The sequence below is a fragment of the Lepisma saccharinum genome, chromosome 9, assembly GCF_977018435.1.
Source record: "Lepisma saccharinum chromosome 9, izLepSacc3.1, whole genome shotgun sequence".
Classification (NCBI taxonomy): Eukaryota; Metazoa; Arthropoda; class Insecta; order Zygentoma; family Lepismatidae; genus Lepisma; species Lepisma saccharinum.
Window position 1 is genome coordinate 78,632,056 of NC_139237.1, and position 16,874 is coordinate 78,648,929.

Here is a 16,874-nt window from a genome sequence, read left to right on the forward strand (position 1 = left end):
TGTCAGCAAATATGGTACTTTTTAGCTAGTCAGTGCTATATCTTACTATATTTTAATGGACCTGATATTTAAAAATGAAGGGACAATTGGGGATGACATACCATGGTCATCAGAAATGGGCCAAATTGCTTCATTTTATTATTCTTTAAATTTCATACAATTAGTGTACTTTAATGCATATTTATTCTATTCAGTTATTAACTTTACATGCCTCATTCAAGAAAATGCTTTAAAGTTAGGGGGAAATTTTATTAGTGTTTATGTTGTGTGCCCTCTCACAACATTCTACTTGTTGGAACTTTGCAAACTGTGAACCCATTTATCTTTTGAATGTAATGCATTGTTTATTACATTATTCTATTTGGATGCTAATTAATTACACTTTAATTTGTCATTAAGTATAAAAATTACAAGGTTTGTTTTCTTGTAACATGAAGTGATGATGCAAATTTCCTGGGAGGGTGTCTAATAGACAAGTTTTTGACTAAGCCTCTCGATGCCCATGTCAGAGACCATCCACCCTTTGAATCAAACCGAGGTCTCTCATGAGGCAGTTATACGATGGTTTCTGTGTGTTCACTGTACATAAAACATATATTAAAATTTATTGTACGACCACTGTAACTTTGTTAAAAAACACCACACAAAATAAATAAACAGCACGATACAAGACACTTTTAAAAAAGTCTGTCTGAGCTTTCAACTTCATCTGTCTCATCATCAGGGCTGATCAAGACACGTCGAAGAATATGCAGTCCAGGTTTTGATGACGACTCCGAGATGGAGTTGAAAGCTCAGACAGACTTTTTTAAAGTATCTTGTATCATGCTGTTTATGTAATTGTGTTTTTTTAATATGTTGCAGACATGTGATGCAAGATGTTTCTTAATGTCATACTATTGTAACTTGCTTCATTACCTTTAATTATTTGTGTGTAAAAAAAAAATGATAATTTATAATGAATATGCTCAGAGGAAAAAAAAAGGGAAACAGTCAAAAATAAATTAAGCTGCTTCAATAAAATGGAAATATGAAGAATATACTTTCAAAGTGGCATAGCAAGAGCTACAAAATAGCACCCTTCATGTTTTCATGTATGCACAATACTTTTTCTTTTCACATAGTAGCTATACTATACTATAGCCTCCCAGATGGGGGTTGGATGCACTAGCCATGGGAGTGTTTGGTACTGCATATCTCAATATCCAACTATTCTTCTATTTTGCTCTACACTTTATTGTAATATAAATTCATTCCCAAAAAGTACGTCTGTAGCCAATTTTAGAAGCTATATTTTTCGTATGAAGTGATACAAACGTAAGACTTGTATCTATGCTTCAATTTGCCTAAATTGTCTTACATGTATGCACTGCGCTGAAGTTTTTAAAGTCCGCTTTATGCAGAGATAGGCTAATCAGGACTGCACCTACAGTTTAATGGGGTCTGAACCACTACGTGTCTCCACAGACTACTGAACGCGGGACTTTTTCATTACAAGGTGACATTACCATTATGCCATTGGGAAGGCCTTTTTACATGTATGTTGCAGGGATATTTAGTAACAGTGATTATATAGCATAGCATTCTCTCTCAATATTGTTCATTCTTCCAACAATTTAGTATTTGAAATCATTACAAATTGTTATCTGCAGTATACAAGGGTTATGGCAACTATTTATCTTTCGTGAGAATGTAGAACTGGCATGAAAATTGAAACTATACAAATGGAAAGGGGCAATGTACCTAGTCATATCATAAATTCTGTTACAAAGTCTACACAGGGATGGCAACACTGGTTGGCAAGGTAACCCGGCAATGTTGCATTAAACAACCACCAGTATCATTGTGTGTTTGGCTGTAGTATCGGAAAGGTGAATTTCACTGTGAATCGAATGGAGTGGGGTGTATACGAGAACCGTGTGGCAGTAATCGCACTGCACAAAGTTGGCAAATCACCATCGGACATTTTCAACATGCTGAAAAAGCTGAATATCAGCAGGCTGTTCGTGCATCGGACCATCAACAGATACTGTGACACAGTGACAATTGAGGACCGCCCCAGAAAAGGTAGACCTTGCAACGTGATGAGCCAGAAGCTCGTGAAAGCAGTGGCGGCGAGGATTCGACGAAATCCGGTCAGGAAACAAGCAGTGATGGCTCGAGAGCTGAACGTTTCGAAAATGTCGATGTCGTGTGTGCTCTGAAGTGACCTAGGACTCCGCGCTTATCAGCGAAGTACTGCTCACTTCCTCACTCCACAGCTTAAGGTCCAGAGGGAGCAGAAAACAAAAAGACTCCTTCAGCATTACGCAAACGGTGGCCACAGGAGGATCCTTTTCACAGACGAAAAAATCTTCACACAATCGTCAAAACAACCATGTTTATGCCTTGTCATCCCAGGAAGCTCGTGAAAACATGCCACGGATCCTCAGAGGACATCATCCCACCTCAGCGATGGTTTGGTGGGGGGGTTTCGTACCATGGCACAACTGACATCCACTTCTGTGAGCATGGTGTGAAAATATCTGCAAAAGCATACCAGCCACTTGTGAGCCACTTGTAAGAAGCCAGATGTGAGCTACAGTTACACTTGATGCACTAACCACACCTGCTTCATTTGGAGGGGAGGGGGATAGAATGACTAGACATTGTCTTGGGATTCTGTGGAGCAAGTTCTGAATAACGGTGGAGAAGGAGAGAAAGCAAAACAGTGCACACTGCTGCAAACGGTTGGTAGCTGCAGTTATGTCATCACCTCAATGCACTAGTTGCACAGACTTGTTTTCGTTTACTTGCTCCAGAGATTACCAAGAGAAAGCGTACTTGCAGAAACATCAGATCAACAATTTTATTGGCAAGCAGCTAATGTTGGCCCGAAAAAGCATTATCTACTAATTTCATCATTTGCTTCGGTTTCATCAATTACTGCATTTGAGAGCAACTGGGTGCATTTTAATACAACAAATAGTATTAATGGCATAAACTTTTACACACACATGCTCACACACTTACATATATAGCATATACATGTAATTAATTCATTTAATTTGTTTACACATTTCATTCAAGCACACAATTACATTCTACATGTTGCAAATATTAACAATCACATTACTTCATTTAATTTTCTGCAAGACAAAAATCACTTTGCTACACATTGGCACAGAATACATGAGTTTAAACATTATAATATCAAGTCACTAAAAAATGTATAAATCAGGTTCACACAGTACATATTAATATACAATTAGTTGATTGCACATTTAGCTTGGTTGAACATTTCAGACAAAGTACCGTTCTGAAAGTTTTAAAAAAAAACACACACACACACAATCTGGATTCAACAAACTGCCTATGGGCACACAGCAGAGAGCTCGAAAAAAAACAACCCTTAGCACAGCATGAATTAATATAATTCATCTCAACACAGCATTGTACACAAAATTGATTACTATTATGGCCTTTTCTCTAAAAAAGAGGCAAGTTTTTAAATTTAGTGCTATTACATGTGCAGTCACATGTATATTTCAGGTACATTTTTTGTTAGTAGTGTTAGGCATTTCACCATTTTGGAGTTCTTTAGGCGTCTCCTCGATAATGACCACTTCCTCTGGCTTACTGTCATTTTTTTCTTTCTCAGGTGCTTCCATTACATCATCTTTCTTCACCACATCCAAAGGTTTCTTCTCCGTTTGTTTATTTTCTACTGGTTTATTTTCCGTTGATTTCTTTTCCTCAGTGTCTAACACCACACACTTTTCTTCAGTTTTAACTGTTCCCACGGTTTTCTGTTCACTTGCTTCCATGGTAGCAACCTTTTTCACAAGTTTTGGAACTTTTGCAGTTTTCTTTTCACTGTTCTGTACCTCGAAGTTCCTTTTTATGCTTCTCAGTATATCCGTCCTCTTTTTATCTCTTTCCGCAGTTGCCTTTTTACTAATTAAGGGCTTCTCCATTTTTAACATGCTCAACTGGTCGCTGTATTCCATATACAGTCTCTGCAGTCGTAAATTTGATCCGAGAATCGCTAGAATTTCTTTCAGCAAATCATGCTTTGGCAATCCCTGTAAGAGAAATACAGAGAATGAATCAAAGTGTTAAATATGTTGAAGCTATGTTTACTGCACGAGTGCAATATTCCCCATAGGTACCAACCTGAACTGGAAAATCAATATTGCATTGCTCACAAAATCTTGAACATATTTTCTACATCAAGTTAACTCTGAGTGTCTACAATTTCATAAAAACAAAAATTTCTGACTTTTCCATATCCAGAACCAAAATTTCCAGACTTAAGCAATTCACTGATTAATTGATTTGACTGGTTTTACTTCACTGTTCTGCCACTTTTGGCTAATCACGAATATGAGGATGACTTAATTTCATGAAACTAATGAAGGGTCACTCCAAAAAAACACCTGTTCCACCACCCTCTCGGAAAAAGCTAGCCAAGCAATAGTACAACAAGTTTCCAAGAAGATGGTGACAGTAGGCACTGAAACTTAAAACTAGATAAAACAGAGGACTCTAGTACTTTCGTTCGATATATTAATTACATTTTTATTGTGTGTTTCCATGGAACATAGTACAATACAGATAAAAATATATAAATAACTTACGTGATTAAGAAGGCACGCCATGAAGGCATATAGGGGGTGTGGGGGTAACGCCCCACACTTTCTAGATCCGGTCATGAGTGGGGGTGATGTGATCAGCATCACGCCCCTGACCACCTTTACCCTCCAGGGTTTCCCCCAGGTACCCACGTTATTCGACGCTGGGTGGGCACCGGAGCCACTTCCAACGTTAGAAAAGTTCCCGGATTGATTTGAACCGGCCGGGGATCGAACCTGGAACCTTGAGCATGGCAGTCAGACGTGTTACCGACTGAGCCACCACGGCCACAAATAACTTACGTGAGTGAGTAGGAATGGTTCAAAACGACGTTTTGGAAGTTTGTACTACTTTCTTCATCAGGTAAATAAAAAAACTTTAGGTGCCAAACATGGTGTTCTACCAAACACATGTGTTCTACCCAACACGTGTGTTCTACCCAACACTGACGGAAGTCACTGGGGGTCTGTAATATGTCGTCCATTTTTATTTGTTTTAGCCATGTATTTTTTGTTTTTAACATAGGGAGTTTTTAACTTTTTTAACATAGGGAGTTTTTAACTAGTGAAGATTTTCATCGAAGTTTTTGTGCCGTCAATGTAAGTTTTTTACCTTTTCTATCCTCAACCTGAATCCTCAACTTGCGATTTGACAACGCGGTACCATGTTTGGCACCTAAAGTTTTTTTTATTTACCTGATGAAGAAAGTAGTACAAACTTCCGAAACATCGTTTTGAACCATTCCTACTCACTCACGTAAGTTATTTATATATTTTTATCTGTATTGATAGTGAGTAAAATGCACCATTGTAAAATGATAGTACAATAGTTCACTAAAGTAGAAGTACTACTATATACAGTGCAACCTCGATTGTATGATTTTTTAGAGGACTGAAGTGGTAAATTAATTTTTTTTAAATTTGATTTTAAAATTTTGGGTGCGTCAGCACTCAGGCTATTTTGCACCTGTCACATTATACGGGGTCCAGCCCCTTGTCATTACAAAGAACAACTCTAACGTTGCATAACTAAAATCTTAAAATATTCTGATTTTCGTTAAAAGCTGAGGCTGTAAAGGGGCACTCAGCACACACAAAGACAAAAAACATGACAACACACACAAAATTATACTGGCCATAGTGCCAGTCGCCAGAGCCTCGTTTGTCTGCAAAATGCATTCCAGAGTGTACTATGTGGAAGTGAGGTTGACAATTAGGTGTACTGCGTGGAAGGTCACCCCTTACACCCCTAGAAAAATTAAAATATTGGAATATTTTATAACATTGGAATTATACAGATAGAATCTACACTATGGGAAAAGATAAAATCGAGGAATATTAAGTCGTATTATGGTAAAACAAACTGAAAATGTAATTGTATGTGTGTTAAAAATATTTGCTATTTTACCTGAGTTTATATTTATGAAATATAGTATTACAGGGTGACCACTCTACAGGGAGGTCACAAAGTGGGTGTACTCAACTGTATTTTCGACACTATGATGGTTATGGTTGAATGCTTGATATGAACACACATACCTGATGATTTAAGTGTCTGGAACATCAGTATGGAGACAGTCTTTTTTGTAGCATGGGCGAACTCTGCACCATATTTCCACACACTTCACGATGAAAGTGTGAATAAGACCTTTTTCCGGGCAGTGACGTTCCCCTCAATATGTTGTGAAGGGCCTCCAAGACGTCCCAGAGGTGGTTAATCAATGAAACAGGTATGTGTTCATATCAAGTAATCAGACTATTATAAAGGGGGGGGGGGTATGCCCACAGGGTGTCCACTGTAGGTCCATGATAAAATTCAAGTTTAATTCCCGGTTTTCAAGGCAAACTTCCCAAAAATTTAAGGTCCAAGCAGATGTTTTCTTTCTATTTCAACCTTATGTATTAACGCCTCCCCACACACAATATATTAACAATATGAAGGATCTGTGTGATTACAATGTATCCAAAAATTCTATTTAAAATATTCAAATTAAGGTGCAGAGTTTATATTTGCCCTTTCACATATTCAGACTCTAAAAACAACATTTACAAATACAAGTCACAAGTGTTACGGAAAATACTAATCTATGAAAAATTGTTAATTGTATAAGAATTTTGAACTCAAATTTACCTAATGAACTTCAAGATATCTTTCAATAGTTTTCCGTCTGTCAGATAGATTGTTCGGCAAAGGACAGTAACAGAGTAAACGGATAGAGAGAATTCACTTTTATTTTCTATGCAGCTTTATTTCCCTATATTGATAAAAATAAAAGCTAAACTGTGAAAACTTGCCTCGGGGCATTTGTAAATGTATGAATTAATTTGGATTAATAAAAGTTGCAATTTTTCACGTCTAAGGAGAAAAATTCATGCATAATTCCCGGAATTCAAGAAATTCCCGGTACGTAGCCACCCTGGATCACTTTGTGACCACCTTGTAGAACCATGAATATGAAAAACAGATGCCTACCAGATAATGACTTTCCCATCGCTGACTTAAACTGGCACGGCTGTGTGTTGGTCCCAGCAGGTCGTCACATAGCAGTCTTAACTTAGCCTCCATACCTGTTGGAAAGTACACCTGAATTATATACATGCACATTTATGTCAATCAAATGACGGATGCTATCGTACACATTATAGTGCAAAGGAAACAATAGGGACCATAGCGTTACATGAAATATTGGCGCACACAGAAACTATTAAATTGTAGAAATTGTGTGTCTCAATATTGTACTGGGTGTCACAGTACAAGACAGACAAAATTTCACAGCAAGCACAGAACATCAAAATATGTTTTCTTAGGTGAGGTCTTTTTGATACTAAATACCTTGAAAAATGGTATTTCTTATCCTGTATGTATGCAGCCATGCAGGACAGCTCCATGGTTGCCACAATTGTAAATTTTTACTGCTTATTGATTTAGATTTTACATCACTTTTTTGCCACTTTTGGCTAATTATAACAATGGGGATGAATAGTAATGAGATGAAATAGATGAAGGGACAATTACAAATGCACATGAATGACATGATACAAGCCCTACAGAGTCTGGTTAACCTGCAAAAATGCAGCCCAGTGTGTGTTACATCGAAGAGAGGTTGACATTGATACAAGGTCACAGTTAAGACCCCTTGCATATTTTCACTGTCGGAAATCTTACGAAAGAGGGTGGATGCTATCGAAACATAATGTCAACACACACACACCAACAGGTTGATGTAACAGGATTACAGGCTTCCCTTTAAACTATGCATATATTTATCATCGTCATCTGTCATTTTTGCATTAGAGACAGTTTTTTTTTTTGTAAGTTTTACACAGAGGTATTCACATTCTCTTGCAAATTGGTTACATAGTCTGTTCATGGAGTAACAAAAAAACATAGTTTTCTGATACAAAAATACAACTGTTATTGGCAACCATGAATGTGTGTCTCATGGTTGCATACATAAAGGATATAAAATGCCATTTTTTTATGGTCTTGAAGTCTCCAAAATACTGTGAAATTTTTGACTCTCTGCACATAAAAAACAAAATTTGCCATTTATTTCTCAATATAACAATTTCCAAAGTCCAGCTTATCCAATGAATTATGCAAACTGCCAGAATACTGATTAATTTTAAAGTGAAAATTAAAAAAAAAACTTATTTAGAAAGGAATAAACTTCACAAAGTACATGCTTTTGATAAAAGTGACAGAAGGTGACTATTATGAATATGACATTCTGACATTCCATTAAGATGGAAATGTTATTTAGTGTAACAAGTTTTCCAAATAATCACATTTGAGATTTTATTTACCATAGTAACATTGGCATGGCATTTTACATACTGAGCATACAATCAAGTCCATTTCAATTAAATTTTGATCTTCTTATAGGACTGAGCTTATACAGGGAGGTTATTGGAGCATGCCACCGCAAGAGCTTCGGCCGCTTGCCGGCCCAGTCATGCAACAGGTGCCGGCAAATTGCGTAACAGATAGCCCGTTACACAAACAGCTTGTTTTGTAATGTTTCCACTTTTCACAATTATAGTTACAATTACAACTTAAATAAGCACGTACCTTGCCGCAAGGATGCTGGAAAAGGTGTCCTCTAAAATACAAATATTTCTGGCACTTTATTTCTGCCCATATCGCTTCTGACAGCAATGACTCATCCAACATAAAGGATTCAATTTTTCATTCTTGTCTTGCCTTCGAATAAACAAAACCGTGACTCTTATTTTGCAGATAACACAAGATTAATCCTTTTGAACACTAGAGTCAGTGGCGTGCCCAAGATTTTCGAGGGGGGAGGTTACGTATACATTATTATGCAAAACGAAAGCGCAGATAAACGAATAATTTAACAGTGTCACTTAATTTTAACGTGTGAATATTTTTGAAGTAAAGTAGCGATCATACACTGTGTGCGTTTTTCTTTCTGAGAGCGCCATTTGAAATAAGCACTTTTCCCCTTTTGCTACTATGGGATAAACTGAATATAAAAGGCTATAACTGCTCAACAACTGCATCTTTTTAAGAAATTTAAATTCTAAATGTAAGAATGAACAAAAAGCAACATTTTATGTAAATTCCGACAATTGTGAGTCCAGGGGGAAACGGGGGCCAAATCCCAAAGTTCTATTTTCCCCGTAATTACGCAAAATTTCTGAACGTCGTAATTTCCATATTTTTTTTTTTCAAAGTTGCGGCAGGAGCATTACATATCCTCATAGAGTAGTCTTTTGTTGTGCTTCCCTCAAAATTTGGTCCATCCAGTGTCTATAGAGCCGACGCTAGAAGCGAAATTCCTCAGATGTCGCAAGAGCGTCAGCGGCTTATCGGAGTAGTGGTAAGCCGCGAGAAGCCTCTCGATACTACGCGAATGCGACAGCTGTCGGCTACCAGTTGTTTAGACGTGTTCACTTCGGTTTGCGTTTATCAGTACTCGTGTTGTTTATACTGTGTTATTGAGTTGGTGTGCTAAAGTGCTAGTGCTTTATCGTGTTATTTGTTATTCATTCATTAGTTATGCCGCCAAACAAATATAGTCTTGAACAAAGAGTTTTTATGTACGATACTTACGTGAAAACGAACTCTTGCAGAAAAGTAGTCAGGCGATTCGCAAGAAAATTTCCTGGCAATCCTGTTCCGGACAGACATACTGTTTACAACCTCGTTAAAAGATTACGAGAGACAGGATCTCTTGAACCTAAGAAACGTGTTTCCAGACGACGTGTTCTTACGGAAGAAAAGCTAGACGAAATTGGTGAACGACTTGAACATACTCCAAAAAAATCCCTCCGTCGGCTTGCTCAGGAAACGGGCATTTCAAAATCCTCAGCACGAAATGCCACTAAATTACTTAGATTAAAACCCTACAAAATTACAGTGGTTCATGAATTGCAACCGCGCGATCACGCGACTAGAGTTCGATTCTGTAACTGGATGCTGGATAATATTGTTGCTGGCAGAGTAAATCCAGAATTAATCATATTTTCAGACGAAGCTTGGTTCGAATTGAATGGCCGAGTTATTTCACAAAACAATCGCTATTGGAGCGCAGAAAAACCTGACCTTGTGCATGAAGTTCCGCTCCATCCTGCAAAAATTGGTGTGTGGTGTGGTTTGAATGCGCACAGAATAATAGGGCCTATTTTTTATGAAGGTACTATCAATGGTGAAAGGTATCGAAGAGACATACTACAACCTTTTTTTGAACAATTAACGGACATTGAATGCCAGCAGTCATTTTTTCAGCAGGACTCTGCTACTGCTCACACTGCTTATGAATCACTTAATTTTATTGCCGAGATTTTTGAGGACAAAATTATCAGTACTGAGTTGTGGCCCTCTCGTAGCCCCGATCTTACTTCTTGTGATTATTATTTATGGGGAACATTAAAAAACAAAGTGTATCAGAATAACCCGCGTACAATAGAGGATTTAAAAGAAAATATAAGAAGAGAAATTGCCAGAATCACACCTGAGGAGCTTATGGATGTTCAGAGGAATTTCATACGCAGATGCCGGAAATGTATTGGTGTTGAAGGAGGTCATTTTCAACATCATTTATAACACAGAAGGTTAGTGATCATCATTATTATTAGTTTTAAATATAATTTTACACTTTCGGTTTGCTTTATGCGCCGCGATGCTGTCTTCCCTTTCTGTCAACCGAGGATAAAGTAGAGATGTCTAAGAAAGATTAGATGTCTGAAATAAGGTTGTAATTGTAACTGTAATTGTGAAAAGTGGAAACATTACAAAACAAGCGGTTTCTGTTACGGACTATCTGTTACGCAATTTGGCGGCACCTGATGCATGACATGGCCGGTAAGCGGTCGACGCTCTCGCGGTGTCTAAGAAAGATTACATGTCAAAAATAAAGTGCCAGAAATGTTGGATGAGTCATTGCTGTCAGAAGCGATATGGGCAGAAATAAAGTGCCAGAAATATTTGTATTTTAGAGGACACCTTTTCCAGCATCCTTGCGGCAAGGTACGTGCTTATTTAAGTTGTAATTGTAACTATAATTGTGAAAAGTGGAAACATTACAAAACAAGCGGTTTGTGTAACGGGCTATCTGTTACGCAATTTGCCGGCACCTGTTGCATGACTGGGCCGGCAAGCGGCCGAAGCTCTTGCGGTGGCATGCTGCAATAACCTCCCTGTACTAGTAGCATGAGGTGGAATACAGAAGGTTGTTTCACGTTGATGGTAACGATTTCGATCACCAGGGAGCAGCAAGTAGGCACAGCACAGAGCAGCCAGAGCCAGTAGAACGAAAGTACTGTGTGTTGACTTTCAAAGACGATGGTTGGTGTGTGAGTGTTTATATGGTACCAAAAATTCCAGTCTTTTGGGAGGGGTACATCTGTGCCCTTTCCGACGTTGGTTATAGTTATAGCCAGATAATTCAACAGTGCCACATGAAAGCATTCCATGTGTCAAAGAAGGGCATCAATGTAGTGTTGCATCGCCATAGAGCTTGCACTGTACCTGTTGCTGGAACCAGTCAAAGTGGGCCTCGGACATATCGGAAGCCCAAGCGTTCCTCCGATGTTGTGCGGAAAGTGAGATCCTTGGTGCGATGTGAAAACCCTGCAACGCAAAGAGTGATTGCACAGGCAGTGCAACGTTTCCCTGCAACTGTGAATCGCATCAACTACCAAGATTTACAACTTGTGCGGAAGCACAAGGCTCAAGTTCATAAGTTGTGTGCCTCACATGTCCAGGAGAGGAAGACCAACAGTCTGAAGCTCTACGAACGCCATCTGGCAAGGGCCAGATGGAAGTATGTGGTGTCCCTGGATGAATCATGGGTGTATCTGTCGGGATGTGGTAAAAAAGCGCCATCTACTATTGTCCACTTGATGCAAGAGGTCGATCTGAGTGGGTACGTGAATATGCTGAAAGTTTTCCACGCGGGTTCATGGTTGTTGGTGGTTACTGCCATAACGGCAAACTTCCACTGCGCAGAGTGGAAAAAAGGCTAAAATAAATGCAGCCTATTACCAGACGAATATTTTGGAGCCACTTTACAGACATGATATTCGTTCTCTCTATGGCAGCGACACATCTCGCGTTGTCATCCACCAGGACAAGGCTTCCAGTCATACGGCAAAGTCTACACAGGCATACATGGATCAGGTGGTACGTGAAACCGGCATTCATGCAATCCCCTTTACAGACATCCCTGTGAAATCCCCCTATGCCTCTTCCATGGATTTTTGTGGGTTTCCGTTGTTGAAACGAGCCTTGGGAACCAGACGGCCCCTCACAATTGAGGATCTTTGGAAAGCTTGTCAGGAGGAATATGATCGTTTGGACCAATGTGTTCTTCAACGGAGTCTCCTCCAATGGAAACTCCGCTGCAGGGCCATTGCTGAAAGACAGGGGTATCACGTGGAGCACCACCGCTTCTGACATCACGGATTTTCTTAAGGTGAGGTGGGTTCTAACTTTGTTACCATGGACGTGAAACGACCTTCTGTATATTCACAGATACCAGCCACTACTTACTACTGTGTGCAAATATGCAGAACGTATTGTAGGGAGAAATGGATTTTACAATTAAATGATTAATTATCTCATGTGAAATTATATATATTTTAATTCAAAAGCCTGGTATATTGCTACGGAATAGCTCAAATGAAAAACTTACATACTGAATTATAAATATTCTGCACTAATTTCTGTTGTTACAATTTTCAAGTATGAGAATTGGTTGGAAGAGTATCAGGTCAGTATTAATTTTTTTATTTACCACAAAAATGTGTGTCTAATGATATTATACAAACATCATGCTTTTAAAAGAAAAATTACTCATCTGTGTTGTAAATACTTATACCAACTTCTAATGACATTCTTACTAACAATACAGGGATTATGAACCATCACATGAAGTAAAATGAAAATTCAAACACCCATACCTTCTTGAACTAAAAATCGCACAAATGCCAGAAGCCAGTAATGATATTCCTGGGATGACTTCAGAGTTTCACAGGCAGCCAGCTGCAGTTCTAGATAACTCATAGTTGACAACATTCCAGCTGGAGACCCTTGTATCAAATGTGCTGCACTCATCGCAGGACTGCAATACGTAAATATATAATAATAAGTAGAGCCCGGATGTTCAGGCACTGAAAAGTATTAAAAATGGCAGGCAAAAAGGCAACGAAAAATTGAAAAAAAAGGCAGTCAAGTTTCAGAAAGAGGCAGTGAAAATTGAAGAAGGGACATTAAAAATTGAAGAGAAGGACTTAAATTCTTCTTAAATCTTTAAAAATGTATTTACAAATAATAATTTGAATAACAAGGGTTATTGAAAAACGAAATCAAATAGAAGAAGAGAAATATAATTTTAAAAGATGCCTTGCCGGAATGACAAAAGAGGCAACAAAGTTTGAAAAAGGCAGCGTAAAGTGAAATAGGCAAAAAAAGGCAACATAATGCCTTGTCGGAATGACAAAAGAGGCAAAAAAAGGCAAAAATGTTTGAAAAAGGGGAGCGTAAGGTGAAATATGCAAAAAAAAGGCAACAAAGTATTGTTCAGAATGTTAAGAACCTTCGGATCGGTGTACTTTTGTGTTCAATTTTTGTCTACCAGCGTTGGAAACGAATAGGCATTTTGCCTAAAATCCAGGCTCTAATAATAAGATTAATCAGGTAGAATCCAACATTTCATTCTTACACACAACAATCTTTGTCAAACATATGTTTTCCTTAAAATGTGGTTGGTTAAAAAAAAAGATTCAAAAAGTCTCTGGTTTGTGCCTTATCAACCGGGCTCTGAAGTGGGTGGTCTAAAAATGTTTAAAACATAGCCCAATAATCTTTTCAAAAATGCACTATGTTAAAATTAGGACTGGCCCAGTATTGATGTATCAGTACAGTACAGTGGAACTTCGATTTTACGTTCTTCAAGGAACCAAGCTGAAAAAAAATTAAAATGCAGGAACATTTTATAGCATTTTGCTCTATTGGGAGCGTGAATATTGAATGTATAATGTGGGAAAATGTAAAACAAGAGGAACATAAAATAGGGTTCCACTGTATTGCCAAAATCAATTTTATTGGTATCAGAAAGCATCAGCTGGAATTTAATCACCTGTACAGGCCAATACTTTTCTGGAGTCGTCCACAAATTTCCACCTAACACTTTCCCATTCTAAATAACCTGGAAATTACGCAAAATGCATAACAACATTGTGGGGAGAAATGGATATGTCATTAAATAATTATCTCAGGTGTAATTATGATTATTTTAAAGCAAAACAGATAGAGTGCTATGGTATACTTTCAATGGAAATCTCGTAATCAAATTTATAAATATTCTACACTAATTACTTTGAAATCTTACAATTTTCAAATATTGGCGAGAGTATCAGCAATGGTATTGGTTCAGTCGTAATTAAAATCGAAGCTTGAATTCTTCGTAAATGACGATCATGGTATGGTTGACAAGCCATAAAAAATTTAATAAAATGCAATAAAAACTAAAAATTCTGAAGAAAAAAAACAATAAAAGAAAAAACTGCAAAATAAAAATTATTTTTGTTCTGGTTTATACTGAAGAGATATAGACTATAATTATGTTTAGTGTTGTCTTCAAGGTTTCCTCCCCACCCCCCAAAAATATAGACTACTTTTAATCAACCCTACTCATCAGTTACTGGTGTGGATTATGCAATGGTCTACAAGTGATACTGTAGACTTTATTACGAACTGATTGATTAATTAGTAAGGCATACATTTACACAAAATTGAGACAGTACTAATAGATGATAATACATTGTTAAAAGTTATTAAAACTTAAGCTTGCAATTCTTTAATTCTTTTTTAAATTGAGATAAGACACTTTAGGAATAAGCTTCATCAATTATGGTAAGGATGAGTGATGAAGACAATTGACACACAAGAACACCTATGCCCAAGCCAGGATTCAAGCACGGATTACTTGGTGGCGACTGCAGGTTGACCACTCAATGCAATTGGCCACATAGCTTACGGTTGGCCCAATGATCTATTGTGGTACAGATAATACTGCTCTTGCAATGATCTGGACAACTAGATCCTTCAAAATATCAGAGAATATTTAGTGGACTGCAATTTGTAGAATCCATCCTCAAGATAGTGAACAAACTTTATACATCATAAAATAATTCGCATGTAGGCAGAGTGATTTTGTCTTCAAATCAGCACGTACTCGTAGCATATGGAGTCATATGAAAATCTCACCTCCTCATATGCGACTGGAGAGTCTTCAAAGGCGTAGACGCATTCCCTGGGTCAAATGATTTCATGAACGGTTGATGTCTGGATGACTTTTGAACAGGGTCATTGCTATTTCCCATGAGTAACCTGAAAAAAAGGGACAGTGAACACCTCTGATTCAAAAAAGAAAGAGGCAATTGCTGAAAACGTATGCTTAAGATTAATTAGCACTCTATACAGAATAAATGCATCTGCCGATACCAAATGTCATGATACATCTTTAACCTGAAAGCAATAATTTATAGTTGCCAACTTACATCTAACACAGGTCAATTCCTAGAATGAGTGATCTCAAGTAAAGAGTTCACACAGTTTCTCATCAATGAGTATCTAAGGGCCACCCTTGGAGGAAAAGAACTGGGAGAAGGAGTAATGGTAGGTGTGGTGTAGTGGTCTTCTTGGCTTTGGCTTTGTCCAAGATCAAGAATATTGATTATCTGAAATTAAAATTGTGGGCATCAGCACTTAGGCTATTTCCACCCATCACATAACACAGAAACAACAAATTAAAACTTACTAGGCAGAAATAACCTCCTTAATATAGGTACACACGTTTTCCGCAAAGCTTTTTTAAGTAATTTTCTATTAATTTCGGTAGCCATTGCCACAGCTTTGAGGAAAACGTGAGTACCTATATTATCTATTACTGCATCTCTCATTCCAATAGTATGAATAACCTCCATAGTTGGTTCAAAACCAATTCGGACAACTAAAGTACATATCTGAGGTTTAAAATTGTCTTAAACAGTTACAGCTGCATATGCACAAAAAGCAGGACAACACACTGAATCACAAAAGGAATTGTATACTAGCCGTGGATCTAGGAACCAGAGCTTCCATAGCAACAATGCAGTTTCCAGGGTGTATTGAGTGAGTTGTTGGCATTTGAGTGACTTCTGATCACATTTACGGATCAAAAGTGGTATATAAAATGGCATTTCAGTGTCAAAAGGTGAGTACGTAAAATTCCAAATTTGATTTCAAAACTGTCCTTATAAAAAATAAAATTTTCCATTCTAAGAACACATTTATTTGGTTATTGGATAATTATTAAGGTTATTCCCATGTAAAGGCCATTTTTGTGCCCGAGTTATGCAACAGAATTAATCAATGCTCCAGAATGTTGAATTATTCACAGAAAAAACAGACTATGGAAATTATTGTATTGGTATATAAACACTTAATTTCATATTAAGGTGTTTACTTCACATTTTGCACTCGATTTCACATTGCTTCATAACAATATATGGTAGGAAATTTACTATACACCAATAAAAGCATTTAAAATTAATATTACAGCATGTAATCTCAGATTTTGTGTTTTTGTCCGAAACAAAATACGCATGTTCCAGTAAAGATTATTAACAATATATGGAGCTCCACCTCCACATTTATGAGCCTTAAATAGAACACTGCAATGCACAGGGAACAACTTTCATTTACATAATTCCAAAATTCTATGGTCCAACAATGGCAGAAATGTAGGTCTG

At 37.5% G+C, this 16,874-nt stretch overlaps 1 protein-coding gene across 1 annotated transcript in view; it reads right to left on the minus strand.

Annotated features, from left to right (window-relative positions):
• Positions 1–2,816: 2,816 nt before the first annotated feature.
• Positions 2,817–16,874, minus strand: part of Hira (histone cell cycle regulator-like protein) — a 60,450-nt gene continuing 46,392 nt past the window's right edge. Inside the window, exons 15-18 of the mRNA XM_083128473.1 lie at positions 15,349–15,471; positions 13,041–13,201; positions 7,087–7,181; positions 2,817–4,064 (exon numbers count right to left, since the gene is read on the minus strand). Of these exons, the coding sequence (XP_082984599.1) occupies positions 3,528–4,064; positions 7,087–7,181; positions 13,041–13,201; positions 15,349–15,471 (916 nt within the window). The 3' untranslated portion in view covers positions 2,817–3,527. The remainder of the gene's footprint in view (positions 4,065–7,086; positions 7,182–13,040; positions 13,202–15,348; positions 15,472–16,874) is intronic.